The 18081-nt window shown below is 39.0% G+C and overlaps 1 protein-coding gene across 1 annotated transcript in view; it reads right to left on the bottom strand.

Annotated features, from left to right (window-relative positions):
• TTC21B (tetratricopeptide repeat domain 21B) overlaps positions 1–17773 on the bottom strand; it is a 78083-nt gene extending 60310 nt beyond the window's left edge. Inside the window, exons 1-6 of the mRNA XM_055308265.1 lie at positions 17656–17773; positions 13375–13504; positions 13175–13285; positions 9880–10046; positions 7421–7543; positions 4501–4658 (exon numbers count right to left, since the gene is read on the bottom strand). Coding sequence (XP_055164240.1) covers positions 4501–4658; positions 7421–7543; positions 9880–10046; positions 13175–13285; positions 13375–13504; positions 17656–17676 — 710 coding nt within the window. The 5' untranslated portion in view covers positions 17677–17773. The remainder of the gene's footprint in view (positions 1–4500; positions 4659–7420; positions 7544–9879; positions 10047–13174; positions 13286–13374; positions 13505–17655) is intronic.
• Between the last annotated feature and the right edge of the window lie 308 nt (positions 17774–18081).

The raw sequence follows: 18081 nt of genomic DNA, 5'->3' as shown, positions 1-18081 counted from the left end.
TTACCATATAAAACAGTATATTAAGAGAATAATTTGGGAGCACCTGGACGGCTTAGTTGGTTAAGTGTCTGCTCAGGTCATGATCCCCAGGGTCCTTGGATGTAGCCCTATGTCAGGGACCCTGGTCAGTGGGGAGTCTGCTTCTCCCTCTCCCTTCCCCAGCTCATGTTCGCTCACTCGTGCACTCTCTTTCTCAAATAAATAAAATAACGAAAAAAGAAGAAGAACTTGGGGCACCTGGATAGCTCAGTTAAGCATTCTACTCTTGATTTCGGCTCAGGTCATAATCTCATTGTTGTGAGATGGAGCCCCACGTCAGGCTCCGTGTGGGATGTGGAGCCTGCTTAAGACTCTCTCTTCCTCCTTCCACCACCCTCTCCTTCTCACAAAAAAGAATTCACCTTGACCAGGAAGATTTATTACAAGAATTTCAGGAATGAAAAGATGGGTTAAACATTTAAAAATCTGTTAATGTAGTTCACAACCTGAAAACAGATTTCTATGTGATAAAAACACATCAGAAAATATTATGGAAAAATACCTTATTAGTAATAGGAACAGCTCCCCTTCCCCCAAAAAGATACAAACTTAGTAAAAAAAAAATATGTAAACGATATATAAATTCCTAAACTTTACGCAAAAACATTTAAAAAAGAAACTGAACAAATGGGGTAACTAACACACTTAGGTTTTCTTATCATGAATGGTGTGGTACGCTGAATTATTAGCTTTAATTTTCCCACTTTCCATTAATACATGCTTTCTGCCATGAAAGTGAGCCACTGCTCCTATGAATGCTGACTTGTACTTTACTGCTTCTTGGCTGTGACCCTGGACATCTTCCTTATATTGATCAATGGAATGTGAGTAGGAGTGGCAGTGTGCCACACCAAAGTTTCAGAGGCACTGAATATTTCTGGCTGTCCCTTACATCTCTGCTATCACCATGAGCAGAGCTTCCTCTGGGTAGCTGGTGCTCTCTGGCTTGCACCCAGAGAAGAACACCCTCAGAGCTGACCAGAGACCAAACTGCAATGAGGTGCCTCCCCACCCAGCTGGATCTAAAATTTGAAGCAGAACACCAGGCAAGCCTGTGGAGGTCAGAGGATCCCCACCAAAATGAGAAATGAGTGCTTACCATCATATGCCCTGAGATCTGTAGCTGTTTGCTATGCCTCAATAGCTGCCACATGATAATACTCATTTTTGGTTAAAAAATTTTTTTTCCTAAATAATCTATAGATTTAATGCAATTCAAACCAAAATCATAAGGTTTCTATTTTTTTTAACTTGATTAGTTAATCGAGTGCAAAAGAGCCAAGAAAACTATCAAAAAAGAAACATGATAGAGACCTTTCCCTAAAAAATACAAAAATCCATTTGAAATATAAGAAAGAATTGACCCAGTTAAAAAAAAAAAAAAAAAAAAGGACCAGTCACTATACAGGGGGAAAAATAGCTTTTAGGATTAAAAAGATGCTCAATCTCCATCTGCCTTTGGCTCAGGGCATGATCCCGAAGTCCCAGGATCAAGTTCTAAATCAAGTTCCCTGCATGGAGCTTGCTTTTCCCTCTGCCTGTGTCTCTCATGAATAAATAAATAAAATATTAAAAAAAAAAAAGATGCTCAATCTCAACATAATCAGAGAAATGAAAATAAAAATAAGGTTTTATTTTACCAGATTCTACTACTACTATTCTATCAAAATTGTTAAAAACAAAAACAGAAAACCACACCGATAATAGCCAGAATTGATAAGGAGGAGGGAGGGGGCATTACACAGGCTACTGATAGGAGTACAAATTAGTATAACTTCTTAGGAGAACAACTTGGTAGGTCTTCCAAAGATTCAAATGCATTCCTGAGGTTGAGATTGCAAACTGTCTCCTCAAATCTACTATCTCCCCATTGGCTCGAGCACACAGCTGGTCTACATTTTCCTGCCACCTTTGGAATTAGATGCGGCCCGCAGGAGACAAAGCTATGCCTGCCATGCCTGGGCCTGGACTTTTAAGAAAAATAGAATGAACCCTCCACACTCTCTTTCCCTTTGCACCAGCTGGATACCAATGGTATGAGGTTTTAGGATGAGAAGAATCACAGACAGAAAGGGACCAGGTCCCTCAATGACAGTGTGGAGGACGGCTGCTTCATTGAGATTTACGTCCACTCAAAATAGTTACATATGACAAGAAAAAAAAATTATGTATTTAGACCTGTTCTTTATAGGATCTTAGCCCACCCTAACAAATATGATTCCCTTTAAAGCATTTGGGAAGCAATCTTCCAGAAATACACCTATATGTGCATAGAGGGGTGTGTGTGTGTGTGTGTGTAGGCCTAAATGTCTATCAATGGGAAAAAAATCAACTATCTGTATGTTTATTTTATAGATATTTTTATTGTTAAAAATAATTATGTATATCTGTGTGAATGGATATAAAAGAATATCCACAAAACACTAAAGAAAAATCAAGTTTAGGGGCACCTGAGTGGTGCAGTTGGCTAAGTGTCCAACTCTCAGTTTCAGCTAAGGTAATGATCTCAGAATTTTAAGACTGAATCCCACATTGGCTCCACACTCAGCACTGAATCGACTTGAGTTTCTTTCTCCCTCTACCTCTCCCCCCACCCCTTGTGAACTCTCTCTCTCTCTCTAAAACAAATCTTTAAAAAAAAAGAAAAATCAAGTTTAAAAACTATATAACAAGTCTATTTTTTTACACACATCCCTCAAAATATATTTCTTATATATTATATTGATACCCCTCCTAACCCCTTCACTCACACAGTGCCCAGAAAAGAAACCTAGAAAAATCTAAACATCAAAGAGTTACCAATGCCCAAATTGTGGCCTCCAAATATCATTTCCCACTAAAAGGGATTAGATTGTATTCCACAATGGCTAATACTTGTTTGGGGCAGTAAATATCCAAATTGACCCAGGTATATCTTGCTATCCACCAAAATAGCAAGGAAACTACGAAAGACTACTAGGATCATATGAAAAGAACCTAAGAACTAATTTTAAGAGGCTACTAACAGCCAAAGATGAAACAATGTGAGCACCTAAAATAACCGAAATGTTTAGAAACACACAAGTTAATAAATCCATGTCATACAAACAAATCCAAGCGACTAATCAGTCACCATTGCAGGATGCCACAGAATTTTTAATTTTTTTTTCTTTTTTGAAACCCAGAAATAAAAGACTGAAGCATTCATTTAATTTTTCTTATATGAACCATAACACCAAATAACCAACCAGATTAGAAGGTTTTTTTTTTATAGTATTCCAGCTAAGAAATGAAGAAAGAATAACATAACCCTATTATAATTCTAAAGCACCTATGTAGTTAGCACAAATTTCTGCTAATGAGGTGCCTGGGTGGCTCAGTCAGTTAAGTGTCCAACTCTTGATTTTGGCTTAGGTGAGGGTCTTGGGACTGTTGAGCTCAAGCTCCACAGTAGGTGTGGAGCCTGCTTGGGATTCTATCTCTACTTCTACCTCTGCTCCTCCCCGCACTACCTCTCTTTAAAAAAAAAAAAAAAATCTACTAATACCACAAAAAGACAAGGAAAGATTATGTCCCTTTGATGAAAGAACACATCACCACTTACAAAGTAACTGCAAAAAAAAAAAAAAAATTGAACATGTACCTAACCAAGTCTTTATATCCAGTACCAATTTATAGGAACTTCAGAGGATAAGCAACAAGTTATATAGATAATGTGGCATGTAATCAATAGAATTCTTACAGAAAACTGACAGGATAAAAGGCTGGTTTCTTAACAACAGCAACAAAAAGGTGGAGAAGTGAGAGGGCAAGTGGAGAGAGAAAGAAGGAAAAGGAGGAGGGGCAGGAGGAGAAAAGGATTCCTCCAATGACTTCACACTGCAGAAGAAAAATCCAAATCCTTAAGGTAACCGAGACCCTGCACATGCTGGCTCCCCTGTCCACCTTCTGCTGACTTTGCTGCCCAGCCGTTTTATCCCCTCCCACTCCTTAAAAATATGACCCAAACTATTGCCTCTAGGTCTTTGCACTTGCTTTCCCTTCTTTCTGCAAAGTCTTCCCCCAGATATCTGCATGGCTTGTTCCCTTAGTTCAACTGTCATCCCATAAAACTGAATCCCTCTCCCCAATCCCTATCTCAATTTCCAGCTTTCTCTTTTCTCCACAGCACTCAGAGCTCTCTAACATACTACATAACCTCTTATTTGTTCTGCTTATTATATGGTACCTCTCATTCGAATATCAGCTTCCCAAGGGCAGGGGTATTTGCATAAGAGTGTCTTAGAACAGCTCTTCAGATATTTATGTAAATCAATAAATTCAGTTTTTAAAAAATAATGCAGTGTTAAGGTCTTCTTCAATTCTCTATTGTTTGAAAAAATCAAACTTCAAATACGATAAAAAAATACACGCAGATTTTTTTTTTTAATGGAAATTATATAACCACATTCAAGGTATTTGTATTATCTTTTTTTACTTAACCTCTGTGCTGTTTCAACAGTCTGGTCCCAATCCTGTAAGGCGAGTTGTAGTTTCATTTTCTTTACAAAAGCTGGAAGGAAACTTGGAAAGTTCACTATTATCTGGTTCACAGCCTCCAGAGCACTGGAATAATTCTGGTGCATCTCAAGGCATTGTGCCTAATGGGAGAAAAAAACATGACATCAAAACTGTGATCACGTACGCCAAGCTTCTCACAGCAGTTATCCTGGGATACATAGAATACTAGTGTTTAACATGTTCTGTATTTTTTTTTCTGACTTTTCCGTAAGGAACAGTTATCATTTTTATAATGAGGAATACAAAATAAGTTTTTAAGAAATTAAAATGTTAAAACTTGAGAACAAAAAATATTTTATGTAAGTGGCTTTGTTATAAAACCCTAATAACTAGAACAGAAAGATTATCATTCAGAATAAAATATTTCCAGGATATTTGCAAATAGTATCCAAAATGAAGATTCTGTATCTTTTTTTTTTTTTTTAATTACTTTCTGGCTACAGAAGATAAGACTTTAAAGAATAAGCCAAATAAAATCCAAGCAACTCATTCTAGCTCAACATTTTCAATTCTAGGAAGTATCTTAAGGAAATAACTGAATAAGAACATGCATTAAAATAGTACATTATACTCATGACAGATTTATAATAAATCCAAAAAATTTTTTAAATTCTATTTATTTATTCATGAGACACACACAGAGAGAGGCAGAGACATAGGCAGAGGGAGAAGCAGACTCCTTGCAAGGAGCTCAGTGCTCAACCACTGTGTCACCCAGGCGTCCCTATAATAAATATAATAGAAAAAAATCCAAAATGTCCATTCTGGATTAAATTATAGCATACCTATTTAACCAAATTTTAGATGGCTATGTAGATTTATAGATCTGTATTTACTGAAATGAAGAGATGTCATTTAATATAATAGTTTAACTGGTTATCTCTAATGGTAATATTTTTTCTTAATTCAGATATTACTGAATTTGAATATTTTTACGTCTATGTATTACTTTCATAGTAAAAAAATAAAGCTATAGAGTTAGCACTTTATGAATGATATCACATATCAGATTTTTAAAAATTTTCTTCAAGATCTCCATTAGGAATAAATCTAGTCCTGGAATATCTCAATTCAAAATGAACAACCATTTCAAAAGATATATAATTGCAATATAATCCTAAAATCTGTTTGAAATTATATCATGTAATATTCCCATATAATTATATTCCCATATAATTAAAAGAAAGTCTGAGACCATCCAAAGATGACACTATGTCAAAATAAATCATTAAAATTTCAGAGTAACTGAGAAAGATTAATGCAGAGAATTTTTTCAAATTACATAGATCTTTAGACTCTACCTGGCAATGTAAAAAAAAGAAAATCATGCTAAAAGACCACATCTATTACTTCCTTAGACCGTCACTTCCCATATGATGCCACATATATTAAATGAAACTAAATTTCCTGTGTATTTGGTTCATGTTATTACAAGTTGGAATTAGGCTAATGCAAACATCCTCTTGAATTAATTGAAAAATAAACACATAACTGGGGTGGGTGGTATCAGAAAAAGAATTTAAACCAATCTTAAGTATTGGAGGAAAAAGGTAAATCCCTCCTAAACTATGTTAACACCTGAAAGAGGTCCACCTTAGAAGATTATCAACTAGCTTTTCTTTAAGGAATAGGGAGGAGGTGAAATGATAAGAAAAACTCGATAAAACTCAATTTCTCTAGCAGTGACGTTAGTTAACACTTGACTCCAATCACCTAGAGAACTAGTGGTGGCACCAAAGGCAAATTTCTGAACAAGTTCAGTAGCCAGAGAAATGGGCAAGAGCGAGTTGGGGATATTAACAGTCAAGACACTAATAATCCTCTCCTCTTCTTTTTTATCCCCCCCCCCATATTACTACTTATCTAACAAGCTGTTCTCCTAACGTATAATTTTAATTTCCTGTTGCTAAACCAAAAATTTAAAAAATTTTAAGGCATTCTGAAGGCATCAATGGAACTAAAGAAAAAGGTCTGAATAATACATTCCTACCTACCAATGATTTCTAATGACTCTGCCAATTAATTGCTGATCCCTCACAATGTAAGGTCACTGGCTGCCTATCTATCTGGTTCAAATTAAAGGCCAAAGGCTTTATACAATTAACCCTGCCTCTCTTCATTACCCCCATGCCCACCTGCCCCCACCCCACCTTCTTTTCCTCCAGCCTCCACTTCTATCCTCCACCTTGCTCATTCCATGTTCATCTCCTGGCCTCCCAGCAATGCCTAGAACACGACTTAAAGTATTTCAACTTGTTATCTCCTCTATTTGTAATGCTTCCTGCAGGTGCCCACAGAACTTTAACTCTCACATCCTAGAAGTATTGGATCAAATGTCACTTTCTCTGACCACATCATTTAAACCTGTAAATTCGTACCCCAGCTCTACGTCTCCCCCTTTACCACATTTATTTTTCCACTGCACTTACCATCTTCTTCTATACTATGTAATTTACTTATTTTTTTTGTCTGTCTCCAATAACAGAGTACAACCTCCTTAAAAGCAAGAAATTTTATTTTACTTCAGGGTATCCCTGGTATCTAGAATGATGCTTTGCACGTGTTAGACAAACTATGAATGTTTAGTGAGTAACTAATATAGGAACCAATACCACCACCAACAAAAACAAAACCAATCTAGATTCAGGAAGTTGGTAAGGAATACATTCCTCTGGTTTGTCATTCACTGACCTACACAAACAAAATCCAAGTCCCTCCTATAGTTGAGAGCTGAAAAAAGTAACAAGACAATTATTATCTTTCTTGAGTTATTCAGGTTTGTTGGGCTTCAAATATATTATGAATACATTTTAAAACATGATTTACCCTAACTCCAACTCACCTTACCCAGCAGAGCAAAAATATCATTTCCATCTTGTAATTCCTCTTCAAAACATTTCAGTGCTTTTTTAGTGTAAGGTTCTTTTCCCTTTGTGAGGTCAAGCCATGCTTTCAAAATCTGTCCCTGTAGGATGAACAATTCTAATCACACATCCATTTTATTGGAAATGAAAGAAATAAGTATAGATGAAAGAGGTAGACCTGACGTCCTTTTTTTGTGATTAGTAAAGAATGTCAAAAAATGTTACAAATTATAAAAGTGTTCAGTTAAACTGTTTTCAAATCTTTTCCAGCCTAGAATCTTGTGAACTGTTAGGTATTTTCAGCCTTTACGGTTATAACGTGTTCAATATTAAAAAATTTGTCAAATATTCCATGAATCCTAAATAAACAATATTCTTATCTGGGACTTTGCTAATAAATCATTAATCATAATTGTTAAATATGTAACTCAACACACAAACAAGAATCTGTTACCTCTTTTCTGGGCAAACAGACCATGTGAACTAAGGTGGAAAAACATCAGTGTCTTGCTTGATACATATTAAAAATTAAGATAATCTGACAACTATCTTAATCCTTGTGATAGTCCAGTGCGTTTCAAATGAAAAGATCAATGCCTCAGAACTCAAAGGCTGAAGAAATCACAGATGTTTACTTTCAGAAATGTTAGTGAGTCAGTGGCTTATAAGGTTTATAGGATTAAAAAGAAGATAGATACAGGTTAATTTACTTTTCATTGTCAAATAAAAAATTGTAAAATCTGTTCTTCTATCAAAAAATTTCTAGGCCAATTCATAGACTTATAAGTCTTCAGGATTATATTTATCTCCCTCTATCTCACCTGAAAAGACGTATATAAATACTAAAACAACACTATTTCTTTTTTCTTTTAAGGAGTTTATTTATTTGAGAGAAAGAGAGAGAAAGAGAGCCCAGGCATGAGGGTAGGAGGTGGGAGGAAGGGCAGAAGAGGGGATGCAGACTCCCCGCTGAGCAAGGATCCAGATGCAGGGCTTAATCTAGAGGACCCTGAGATCATGATCTGAGTAAAAGCAGATAATGAACCGACGGAGTCACCCAGGCACTCCTAAAACAATCCAATCTCTACTCACTAGGTCAATGTCTGCATTTGAATCATTTCAACTATTGCCTCTACATGGATGATTCCTAGTCTTTATTTCTAGTCCAATACCTCTTAAACTTTTTTTTTCCCCAAGAGCTCATCTACTATCTCCATCTCACTGTTCCACCAGAGACAGAAACCAGAAACATAGCATGCCTGGAACCAAATATATCACCTACCCCCTCCACGATTACCTTCTCATCCCAACATATTCTCTATGTTAACCAGTCTCTGAAACTGTCCAGGTTTAAGACCTCAGAGAGACATTCTTGATATCTGACACCTCAAAATTTTGCCCCCGCCACTTATAATCAGTTGGCAGCTCTTGTGGGTATTAAATATTCTCAAACTCATACCATAGTACAATATTTTAGTTGTAGGCCCTCAAAACCTTCTGCCAGAAAGTATATACTACCATTTTGGGGGCTGCACTCTGCCCAGGGTCAGTTTATCCTATAAACCATCGTTCAGTCTTGTGAATTTGCGCTCTAATAATACCACCATCACGATTAAAAACCTCAATGACCTCTCCACGCCTAATCTCCACATTAGATATAAATATACGCATGTAGCTAGCAGCCAAGGCCCTTCACTTTGTCCCAACTGACCTCTCTAAGCTTTCCTTCCACCTTCTTCATCTGTGTACCCAGTGTTTCCATCAAATGTGAGCTTCTCACTATACCTGGAACCAACACGTCTCCTTGTTTTTCTCATCCCATTTATTATTTCCCACCTTGGGAGTACCTGTTTCCCTTTCCCTTCATCTTTGCATTTGGAAACTGTATCCATCTGTCAGGTTTAAGCTTAAAACGCTACTTCCTTCAAGAAATTCTTCCTCATTCTCCTAACATTTACAGATGCAAGCTCTCCTTAAGTCCTCAGAATAGTACCTAGCACAAAGTGAGGAAGAACTATTAATTATTTATACTTTAACCACATGTCTCTCATACCACTGATAAATGGTCTCACAACATTAGCTGGGTATGTGCTCTATGACACTATTGGATTGATCCATCTATGTAGTAAAGTTTATGTATATTCCTCATCTTTGTTTTATTAACAGTGCAAATATTGGTGCCTTGTATCTAGAGCAGCTCAATAAGGAGAATGAGAGGGAAGGACAGAGAAAAGGAGAGAAGGGAGGGAAGGAACCAAAGAGTTCCAAGAGTTAATAAATAGCATAAGAGTAAACAACCTTAGACAACCACAATTTTATAAAATAATATTAAAATAAAGCTGCTCTTTACAAAGTGATAAAAGAGCAGAATAACAAAGAATACTACTGAATATAAGCTTCAGTAGTATACCTATTTCAAAATAAGAAACCCAACTACCTCTTTACTGCCATTTGACATTTTGATCATTCTGTCAATATATTCTCTCGCTTTGTCAAGACGGCCAATGTGCCATAAAAATAAGCCTGCATGGTACAAAGCTTTTGGCCCAGCTCCTTTACGTTGCTCCTTCATTCTGGCATCTGATTCCAGAATAGCTTCTCTATCTAGGAGGGGAAAAAGGCATTAAATGAAAATTAAATTCTAGACCAAGTGTTCATAATGGATCAATTAACAGAGCACAGAATATAGTCCTCCCTATAGCGCCACTGTCTAATAGAAATAAAATACAAGCCACATATGTAATTTAAAATTTCCTAGTAGTCACATCAAAGAAGCAAAAAAAAACAAGTAAAATTGATTTTAATAATATATTTTATTTAACTTAATATATCCGAGTTATCATTCCCACACAAAATTGACATGAAAATTATTGAGATACTTTTTTCTTACTAAATTTTTAAAATCTGATATGTATTTTATACAAAATACATCTCAACTATGATGCTAAACTTTCTCCAAAAATACTTGATTTGGGCGCACCTGGGTGGCTCAGTCAGTTAAGTGTCTACCTTGGCTCAGGTCAAGATCTCAGGGGCCTGGGCCCTTTGTTTGGCTTCCTGCTCAGTGAGGAGTTTGGGTCTCCCTCTGCCCATCCCTCCACCCCTGTTCATGCTCACTCTCTAGCAAATAAATAAGTAAATAAAGTCTTTAATAAAAAAATACTTGATTTGTACTTAGATTCCATAAAATTTATAGCTGAAAACAGCAGATTCATATATTCATTGTTCCAAACATAACTTTTCTAATAACTGAATCAAATAGCAGTTTTAAATTAATTAGAATTAAATTTAAAATTCAGTTTCTCAAGCTAGATACATTTCAAATACTCAACAGCCACATGTGATTAATGACCACTATAATGTACAGTAGTTCTACAGTTTATGTCATTCTCAAGATAAAGGCTAAATAGGCAATTTTTTTAAACAGTAAGTAACTTGAAAAAACTAGCAATGATTCTAAAATTATTAGAGGTAAATCAAGGACTAGTACCCAAATTACCCAACTCCTTAATCCAATTCTAAAATATGTAAACATTACTGGCTGTTGTCATAGGCCAGTGAAAGGGAATACAATTACTATTATTTGCATGGTTTAATACCAGCTGCTTGGCAGCTCCCTTAAAAAGATGGTCTACCTGTAATAACTCTAACCATTAAATCTATTACGTGTGTGCTTAGGCCACAAATGCTGATTATATCCAAAACCTGAATTGAATCAGAATATGGATCAACTATGCAATAAGTTACAAGAAATATCAAAGTTGAAGGCTGTGATTCTAACCAATGACCTTTCTGGAAATGGCCATCCAGAAAAAGGTATTGTCTCTTCCTTTTATCTCTAATGATATCAACTTAAACTTAATTGTGGAACCACCAAGGCACAACTTTATGAGTTCACAAAACAAAACTGTTTCTGGAAGGCTACAGATTGCTTGGCAAGAAGACCCTCCAATACACCCACTTGAACACCTTCATAAGTTTTCATTAAGTAGTCATGGTATAGAGACAGAGCTCTATAGAAACAGAACTTATCAGGGCAGGGAAGGATCTGCAGTTTCCTGCCAGATGCCCATCAAATCCCAAGTGGGGGATATGTTAGCTGTGACACCATCTGCTCAAAGCTGGCTCTTTCCAGATATCAGCTCAAGTTCTTAACGCACCAAAGTCCTTTTCTGATCAGGGCTTATGTCAGCATTTAAGAATGGACATGAATGGCCGAGGCCCTTTCTATGGATATCTGGGTCCCTTCTGAGCTTAAACCCACTCAGAATCATCTATGGTAGAAAGTAGAGTCAGTACTTAGGTGTTTCTAAACAATATTTCTGTCTCCATCTTTTTTGGTGTCCTGGAAACAGAACTAACACTCTTGAGAATAATCAATTAAGTGAAAACTTGATCCTAAAAGGAAAATGTTTTACACTAATTTGTGTTTTTTAGATTTACTGGCTATATCTCTCTGTGAAAATCCTCTGCTCCACCTAAACACACTCCTGCTGGATCACAGAGATCCATAAAAGGAGCCTAATCCTGAACCACTTCACATATTTGCCCATCGATTGATCCTGACAAGTTGCTATATATTTAAATCCTACTTGTCCTTCAAAGACCAGATTAAAGGCCCCATCTTCCCCAAAACCTTCACATGTTCTATGAATTAACAGTACATACCATTTCTTCTATGGATTAGCAGTTCATACCATTTTCAGTTCATTTTGGACTCATTTGTTTTCTCATAATTTTATTTAATAGTAACATTAGAATTTAACCTTTGTGGGTTTTACATTTTCTTTTCTTCACGAGACTATAAACTTGATGTCATGGATCACTTCTTACAATTCTTTTGTATTCTTAACATACTTGATGTGGTCCCTTGCAGATAGTAAGCATTAGTCTAGTCATTAGACTTGTTTACTTGTTAAACATATTAACGCTTTAACTTTTTTGCTGATCTGTGCAAGCGCGTGTGGGGTGAAGGAGGTATATGATACTTTGCTTAGGAAAAAAATTTTCTAATATTATAGAAAGTTGTAACATCTGATTTTTGTCTAATTATTTGAAACATGATCTATATTTATAATGCTATTAGCTGTTACTGAATATATATAAAAGAATACAGTACTATTTCCTCTTTATTACCTATAATTATGATATTCTGCTTCCGCCATTAAGAATCATCATATACTGACAGTTCACACAATTTTAATTGCTGGTTTATGCATAAAGTTCTTTCCATAATCGACTCATATTTCCCAGCCTATCACTAGATAGAAATTTACTGAATATCTTCCAAGAGTTAGCAACCCCCTTGTGCGGATGTGTACAGGCCTTTAAGAAGCTTAAGATATAGTGGAAGAGATAAACTGCACGTAGCTACAGCTTTGCACATAAACTACAGAGTTGGCTGCTGCAGAGCACTTTATGTATATACTTCTTCTGGGCTGTCCTTTGTTTAATAATTGCTAATATACATTCCACTTGATATTAATTTAAATGATCCCTATATATTAATGGAACTTCTATCTTAGGATATAAGGAATATGAAAGGGATTTAAGACATATATTTCTTGTGCTTGATAAATCTGTAACCTTGCCAGGCAGATAAAACAAACTGATAAAATAATAATTACAGGAAATTATAATAAAACATTATCAGACTAAATGCTGTGGTAATTGAGAAAAATAAATGAAATGAGTAGAAAAATTGTCCTAAGCACTGTACTTAAATACTATACCTGGATTAGGACTCATTTTATGGGCATACATCAGTGCAATCAGAGAACAAAGGGATACATCTTGTTTATTTTTAATAGCCTCAAATTCACGAAGAGCGTCTTGAGTTTTACCTGAAAATCAAAAGTACAAGGTGAAACACTGTCATAGTACAAAACAAGAATTTAAAACGTATAGAACATGTTTAATAATTAGCACGTACCTTCCATTAATGTACCATAGGCATGATAAAACCTGAACACTGGGTCATTACCATACCTCTTAACTCCTTCACTGGCAATAAGTAACACATGATGGAAATATCTCTCTTGACAATAGTAATGAATCAAAGTCTAAAAGGAAATAAGAAACAGATATTAATCTAAAATCTTGAATAATCTAAAGTCAGATAACATGATTTTTTTTCTTCCAAGCTCCTGAAAATATTGTTAAAGGCTAAAGCTTAACATTAAGGTATGCAAAACACAATGAACACAAAATTTTTGGGACAACTCAATGTTTTCTAATAATTTCAGCCTTTTTCTAACATATTTGTTAACACTGCTGAAATTAGGCTACTTTCACCTCTTGCCCTTCTTTTGCCCACATTTTATTAAAGGTTTTAGAAGATGGGAGAACAGACAAAAAACAGGAAGAAGGACCTTCCATTGCCAGACCAGAGGATTCTTTAAAAAAAAAAAAATCTTGCTTCTATTTTGTTTTTAAAGCATTACAAAGTAATGACAAATCAAATTCAGCAATTCATTGTCAAATGCTGTCTTGTTTTCTGAGTTCTACAACAAATAACTGTCAGTAGCAACAAATGTGCTAAACTGTTTTTTAGTGGAAATTACTATCTGTAAGCTTTTTTCAAAACTGTATTATTTAGATTTACACAGCAGAAAACGAGTATCAAGAGATACTAACTTATGATTAATTGGGTCTATGCTTTACAGCTTTTTCTCAGGATCACATCCAAGGCTTAGCTGCTAACCTCAGCAAAGAGGGAAGCCACCTTCACTACGGCTGTGATACACCTGACTTCCCTCCACTGACCAATGTGGGCCATCCCATACTCACCTACTCTGACTCTGCAGCTGGGATAGCAGGAGCGAGAAGTAGGGATGAAGCAGCGACCGACAGGATTGAAATATGAGTGTCTGTTTAGCTCTTTTTTTTTTTTACAGCCTGTTATTTCTGGGGGGCTACAGTCCCCATGCTTCTCTAGAACAGTTAGGCAAACATTCCTAACTTTTATTCCACTTACCTCCTTGTGGTTACCACCCTCTGGTTCCTGGGATGCCCACAACACACTTTAGTAAAGTGCAGTTTTTCTCCTAAGATCGCAGATAACCTCTTAGTTTGCCACAACTAAGGACCTCTGTTCAGCATTTAAGCACCCATAACTCTCCGGAAAGGTAACATAAAAAGGACTTGGATTTAAAGGTGGAAAGATTTCAAAATTTTGGTCCATCTTAGGGTACCTTAGTTTGCTCATTTGTACAATGTTGCTAATCACTTACAGATCATTGTGAGGATTAATTGTAACATCATACTGTAAAACTCCTAAAAAAAAGTTCCTCTGAACCCCATACATTGATGAAGTAAAAAATGTAGCATTCAGCCAAGACCTCTCATCTAAGCTCCAGATTCACCTTTCCATTTATTTGCCCCAAGCCAGAAATCAAGTCATGGCATCCTCCCTTCCAGTTTGCCCAGTCCCCCTGATTCTAACCAGTCAGTAAGGCTCTTCGGCTCCTCTAGCCCACTTCCTACTCTTCATACCTTCTCATTCCTTGGTTTGTTCGGTCCAACAAACGTTTACTGACTACTAGTGCCAGGCACTGGGCTAGATGTGAAGATGGAGAAGACATGGTTTCTGACCCAGCTTAAATTCTACAACTGAGACTAAGAATCTACAGACTAACCAATACAATTCAGGAAATACAAGCAGGAAAAAAAGCTTATAAAGTGCTTTGGAGACGTAGAAGAATGAGGTTGGGGTGTGGGAGGACGAAAGAATAAAATCAAGGGAAAGAGTCTCCTGGGGGACTTCAGAACTGCCTCCTACCTGGTGAATGCCTCACCCCCCCTTCACACATACACTTTCTCCCTACTTTCCTTTCATGATCCTTGAGGAAGGCAGAGGAGTTAGCCAGGCAGAGGAACCGCAACAACAGACATGAGAAATCAGCAATGATTTTACAAGGATGGAGTGGGGACGGGGAAGTCTGAAAGTCATTCTAGATTGTAGAGCAGGAACTGGCAAAAAACTATGGCCTGCCACCTCTTTTTGTACAGTCAGCAAAGTAAGAATGGTTTGTACATTTTCAAATGGTTGAAAGGGGCAGGGCCCCTTCAAGAAAAAAAAAAAAAGAAAAAAACACAACATGAAAATTTTAAGAAATTCAAATTTCAATGTCCATGAATAAAGTTTAATTGGAACAGGGCCATGCTCATTTAAGTATGTCTAGGGCTGCTTTCAAGCTGCAATGGCAGATTAGATGCCAGACACTTTGGCCTGAAAAACCCAAGATAATGTACTATTTTTATAGAGAAAGTTGGTCATTCCTTGTTTTAGAGTCTTAGGACAGAGATTACAGGGTGAGGAGGTTGGAGAGAAAGGTAGGATCGAGCAAGGCCTCACTCATATTAAGGACCTGGATTTGCTCCTCTAGACTAAGTGAGGATGATGTAGGGATGAGTTAGGGGCAGATGGGACTAGGCAAGGAAAGATAAGGAAAGGCCGAGTCAGGCTCCTAACTATCCCAAGAAAACAGAGATAAGACAGTAAAACCAGAGAAAATAATAAACTCGGCACCCTAGCTCCAAAATGTTAGGGAGTATCTCCCTTTATCGGCTACCAAGTAATCACAGAAACTCATCAGACTGCAAAGAAATAGATCATTAAGGTGTTATCAATAGTCCCTGCTCAAACCAAGACAGCACAAGAATCTCAAGGCCATGGGCTCCCCTGCTAGGTTCTCAATAGAAGACGGCCACTAAAAGCCCTCAGTGGCAACCCCATCGGGACCCCTGTCACTTCCGAGAGCTTCCTCTGTATCTCGGCCTAGTAAACTTCGATCGCTTTGCTCACTCTGCTGTGTCCACGAGATTAATTTCTTTGACTCCGTGAGACAAGAACCAAGCTCTCTTGTATCAATGAGGCACCAGGTTAACTATTTGGTGCGAAAGTGGTTTTTTTTTTTTTTAAGATTTTATTTATTCTTTCATGAGACTCACACAGAGACAGAGAATGAGGCAGAGACACAGGCAGAGGGAGAAGCAGGCTCCCTGCAGGGAGCCCGACGTGGGACTCGATCCCAGGACTCCAGGATTGCACCCTGGGCCAAAGGCAGGCACCAAACCTCTGAGCCACCCAAGGATCCCCAGCACGAAAGTGTTTTTATTAAAAAGTTCATGTGGGTGGTCATGCAAAGGATAACTTAAAGTGATGGAAAAAAATAAAGAGATGGGAAAAGATTTCAGAAAATAATGTAACTCAGGCCAAAAAAAAAAAAAAAAAAGCAAAAGACCTTGCAGCAAGCAGTCCCTCTCACTGCCAAACTGTCCTTCCTCCACTTACCATCATCTAACATAGTACTTCGTATCTGACTCCTACTCAAAGGCAAGCTCCAAGCCTGGGAGAATTTTTCTTGGTTTTGATATCCAGGGCTTCTCCTCTTCAGGGCTTAGGACAGGGCCAGCAGTAGAGCGCGCTCTCAATGGGGCACTTGGCGGGGATGAGCACTGGGTGTTATGCTATATGTTGGCAAACTGAACTCCAATAAAAAAATTTTTTTTTAAATATCTATGTTTGCTTATCAACAGCTCTTTACCGAGTGTAGGTTTTTGCCCAGCAGTAGACTGCAAAGTCGGTGAAGGCAGGGGCTGTTCACTTCTCATCACTATCTCCAGCTTCCAGGGGACACCCAGCGAGCCCCCCCCTCCCCCATCAACATGTGCTGGCGAAGAAACTCTGAATTCCCAAGCCTCGTGTCCCTGTTTTTAGATCATTTCCTAAGTGGTCGGTGCTAAAAGATTTGCTTAACAGATGAATCGGGGACCACCACCCCAAAACGAAGACGCTTCCATTTCCAAGCCTCTTTGTTTTCACGGAATCTCTGCAAAAGTCCCTTCCATCCGCCAGGTTTACCGGCCCCAGTTGGCTTAACGAAGGCCTGGACGCTCGCCCCGGGAGGCGCAGGAGGGGTTATCCGTCGACCCCGGCTGTCCCAGCCTACGGGACGCAAAGTCCAAGTAAACAGCACAAGGGGGAGGGGGGGACAAGCACACGGACGGCGATTCGCCGGCAGCCGTGCGCGCGGGCGGCCGCGACCCGGGATCGCGAGGCAGGGCCCATCGCGGTGCAGCCCCGCGGTGCAGCCCAGGCGGTGCAGCTGCGGCCCGCACGCCCCGCCGGGCACCTGGCGCAGCGCGGCTGCAAGGGCACTGCCGCGGAGCGACGCCCCCGCCTGCCCGGTGCTCCCCCGGCCCCGCTCACCTTCAGCCCCTGCGAATCCATGGCTCCCCCGGGGCTGGATCGCGGCCTCCGAGACCCACCGCCGCTGCAGCTCAGCCCCGGAGCCCCGGGCTCAGCGCCGCGCAGCCCAGGCCCAGCCGGCGGCTCGCGCTCCGGGACGCGGGGGGCGTGGCAGGGGCGTGGCAGGGGCGTGGCTGCGCTGCCATTGGCTGCCGGCGGCGGGGGCGGGTCCTCAGCGCGGGGATTGGCTGGGGCGGGGGCGGGGGGCGGTGCTGCGAGGACCCGGGAGAGGCCGGGGCCGGCGCCCTGCGGGTGCGGACGGAGGGAGGGCTCGGGGCGGGCCGAGCCTCGGGGAGGAAGGAGCGAAGGAAATAGCACGGCCCGGTGCTTCCCGTCCGGCCACAGGGAGACACCATCTGCGCGGCGGTGCGGAGGCCGCTGCCCGCG

Source organism: Nyctereutes procyonoides, unplaced genomic scaffold (assembly GCF_905146905.1).
Source record: "Nyctereutes procyonoides isolate TBG_1078 unplaced genomic scaffold, NYPRO_anot_genome, whole genome shotgun sequence".
Lineage (NCBI taxonomy): Eukaryota > Metazoa > Chordata > Mammalia > Carnivora > Canidae > Nyctereutes > Nyctereutes procyonoides.
The sequence above is the reverse complement of the archived record's forward strand: the minus strand, read 5'-3'. Positions and strand labels throughout refer to the sequence as shown.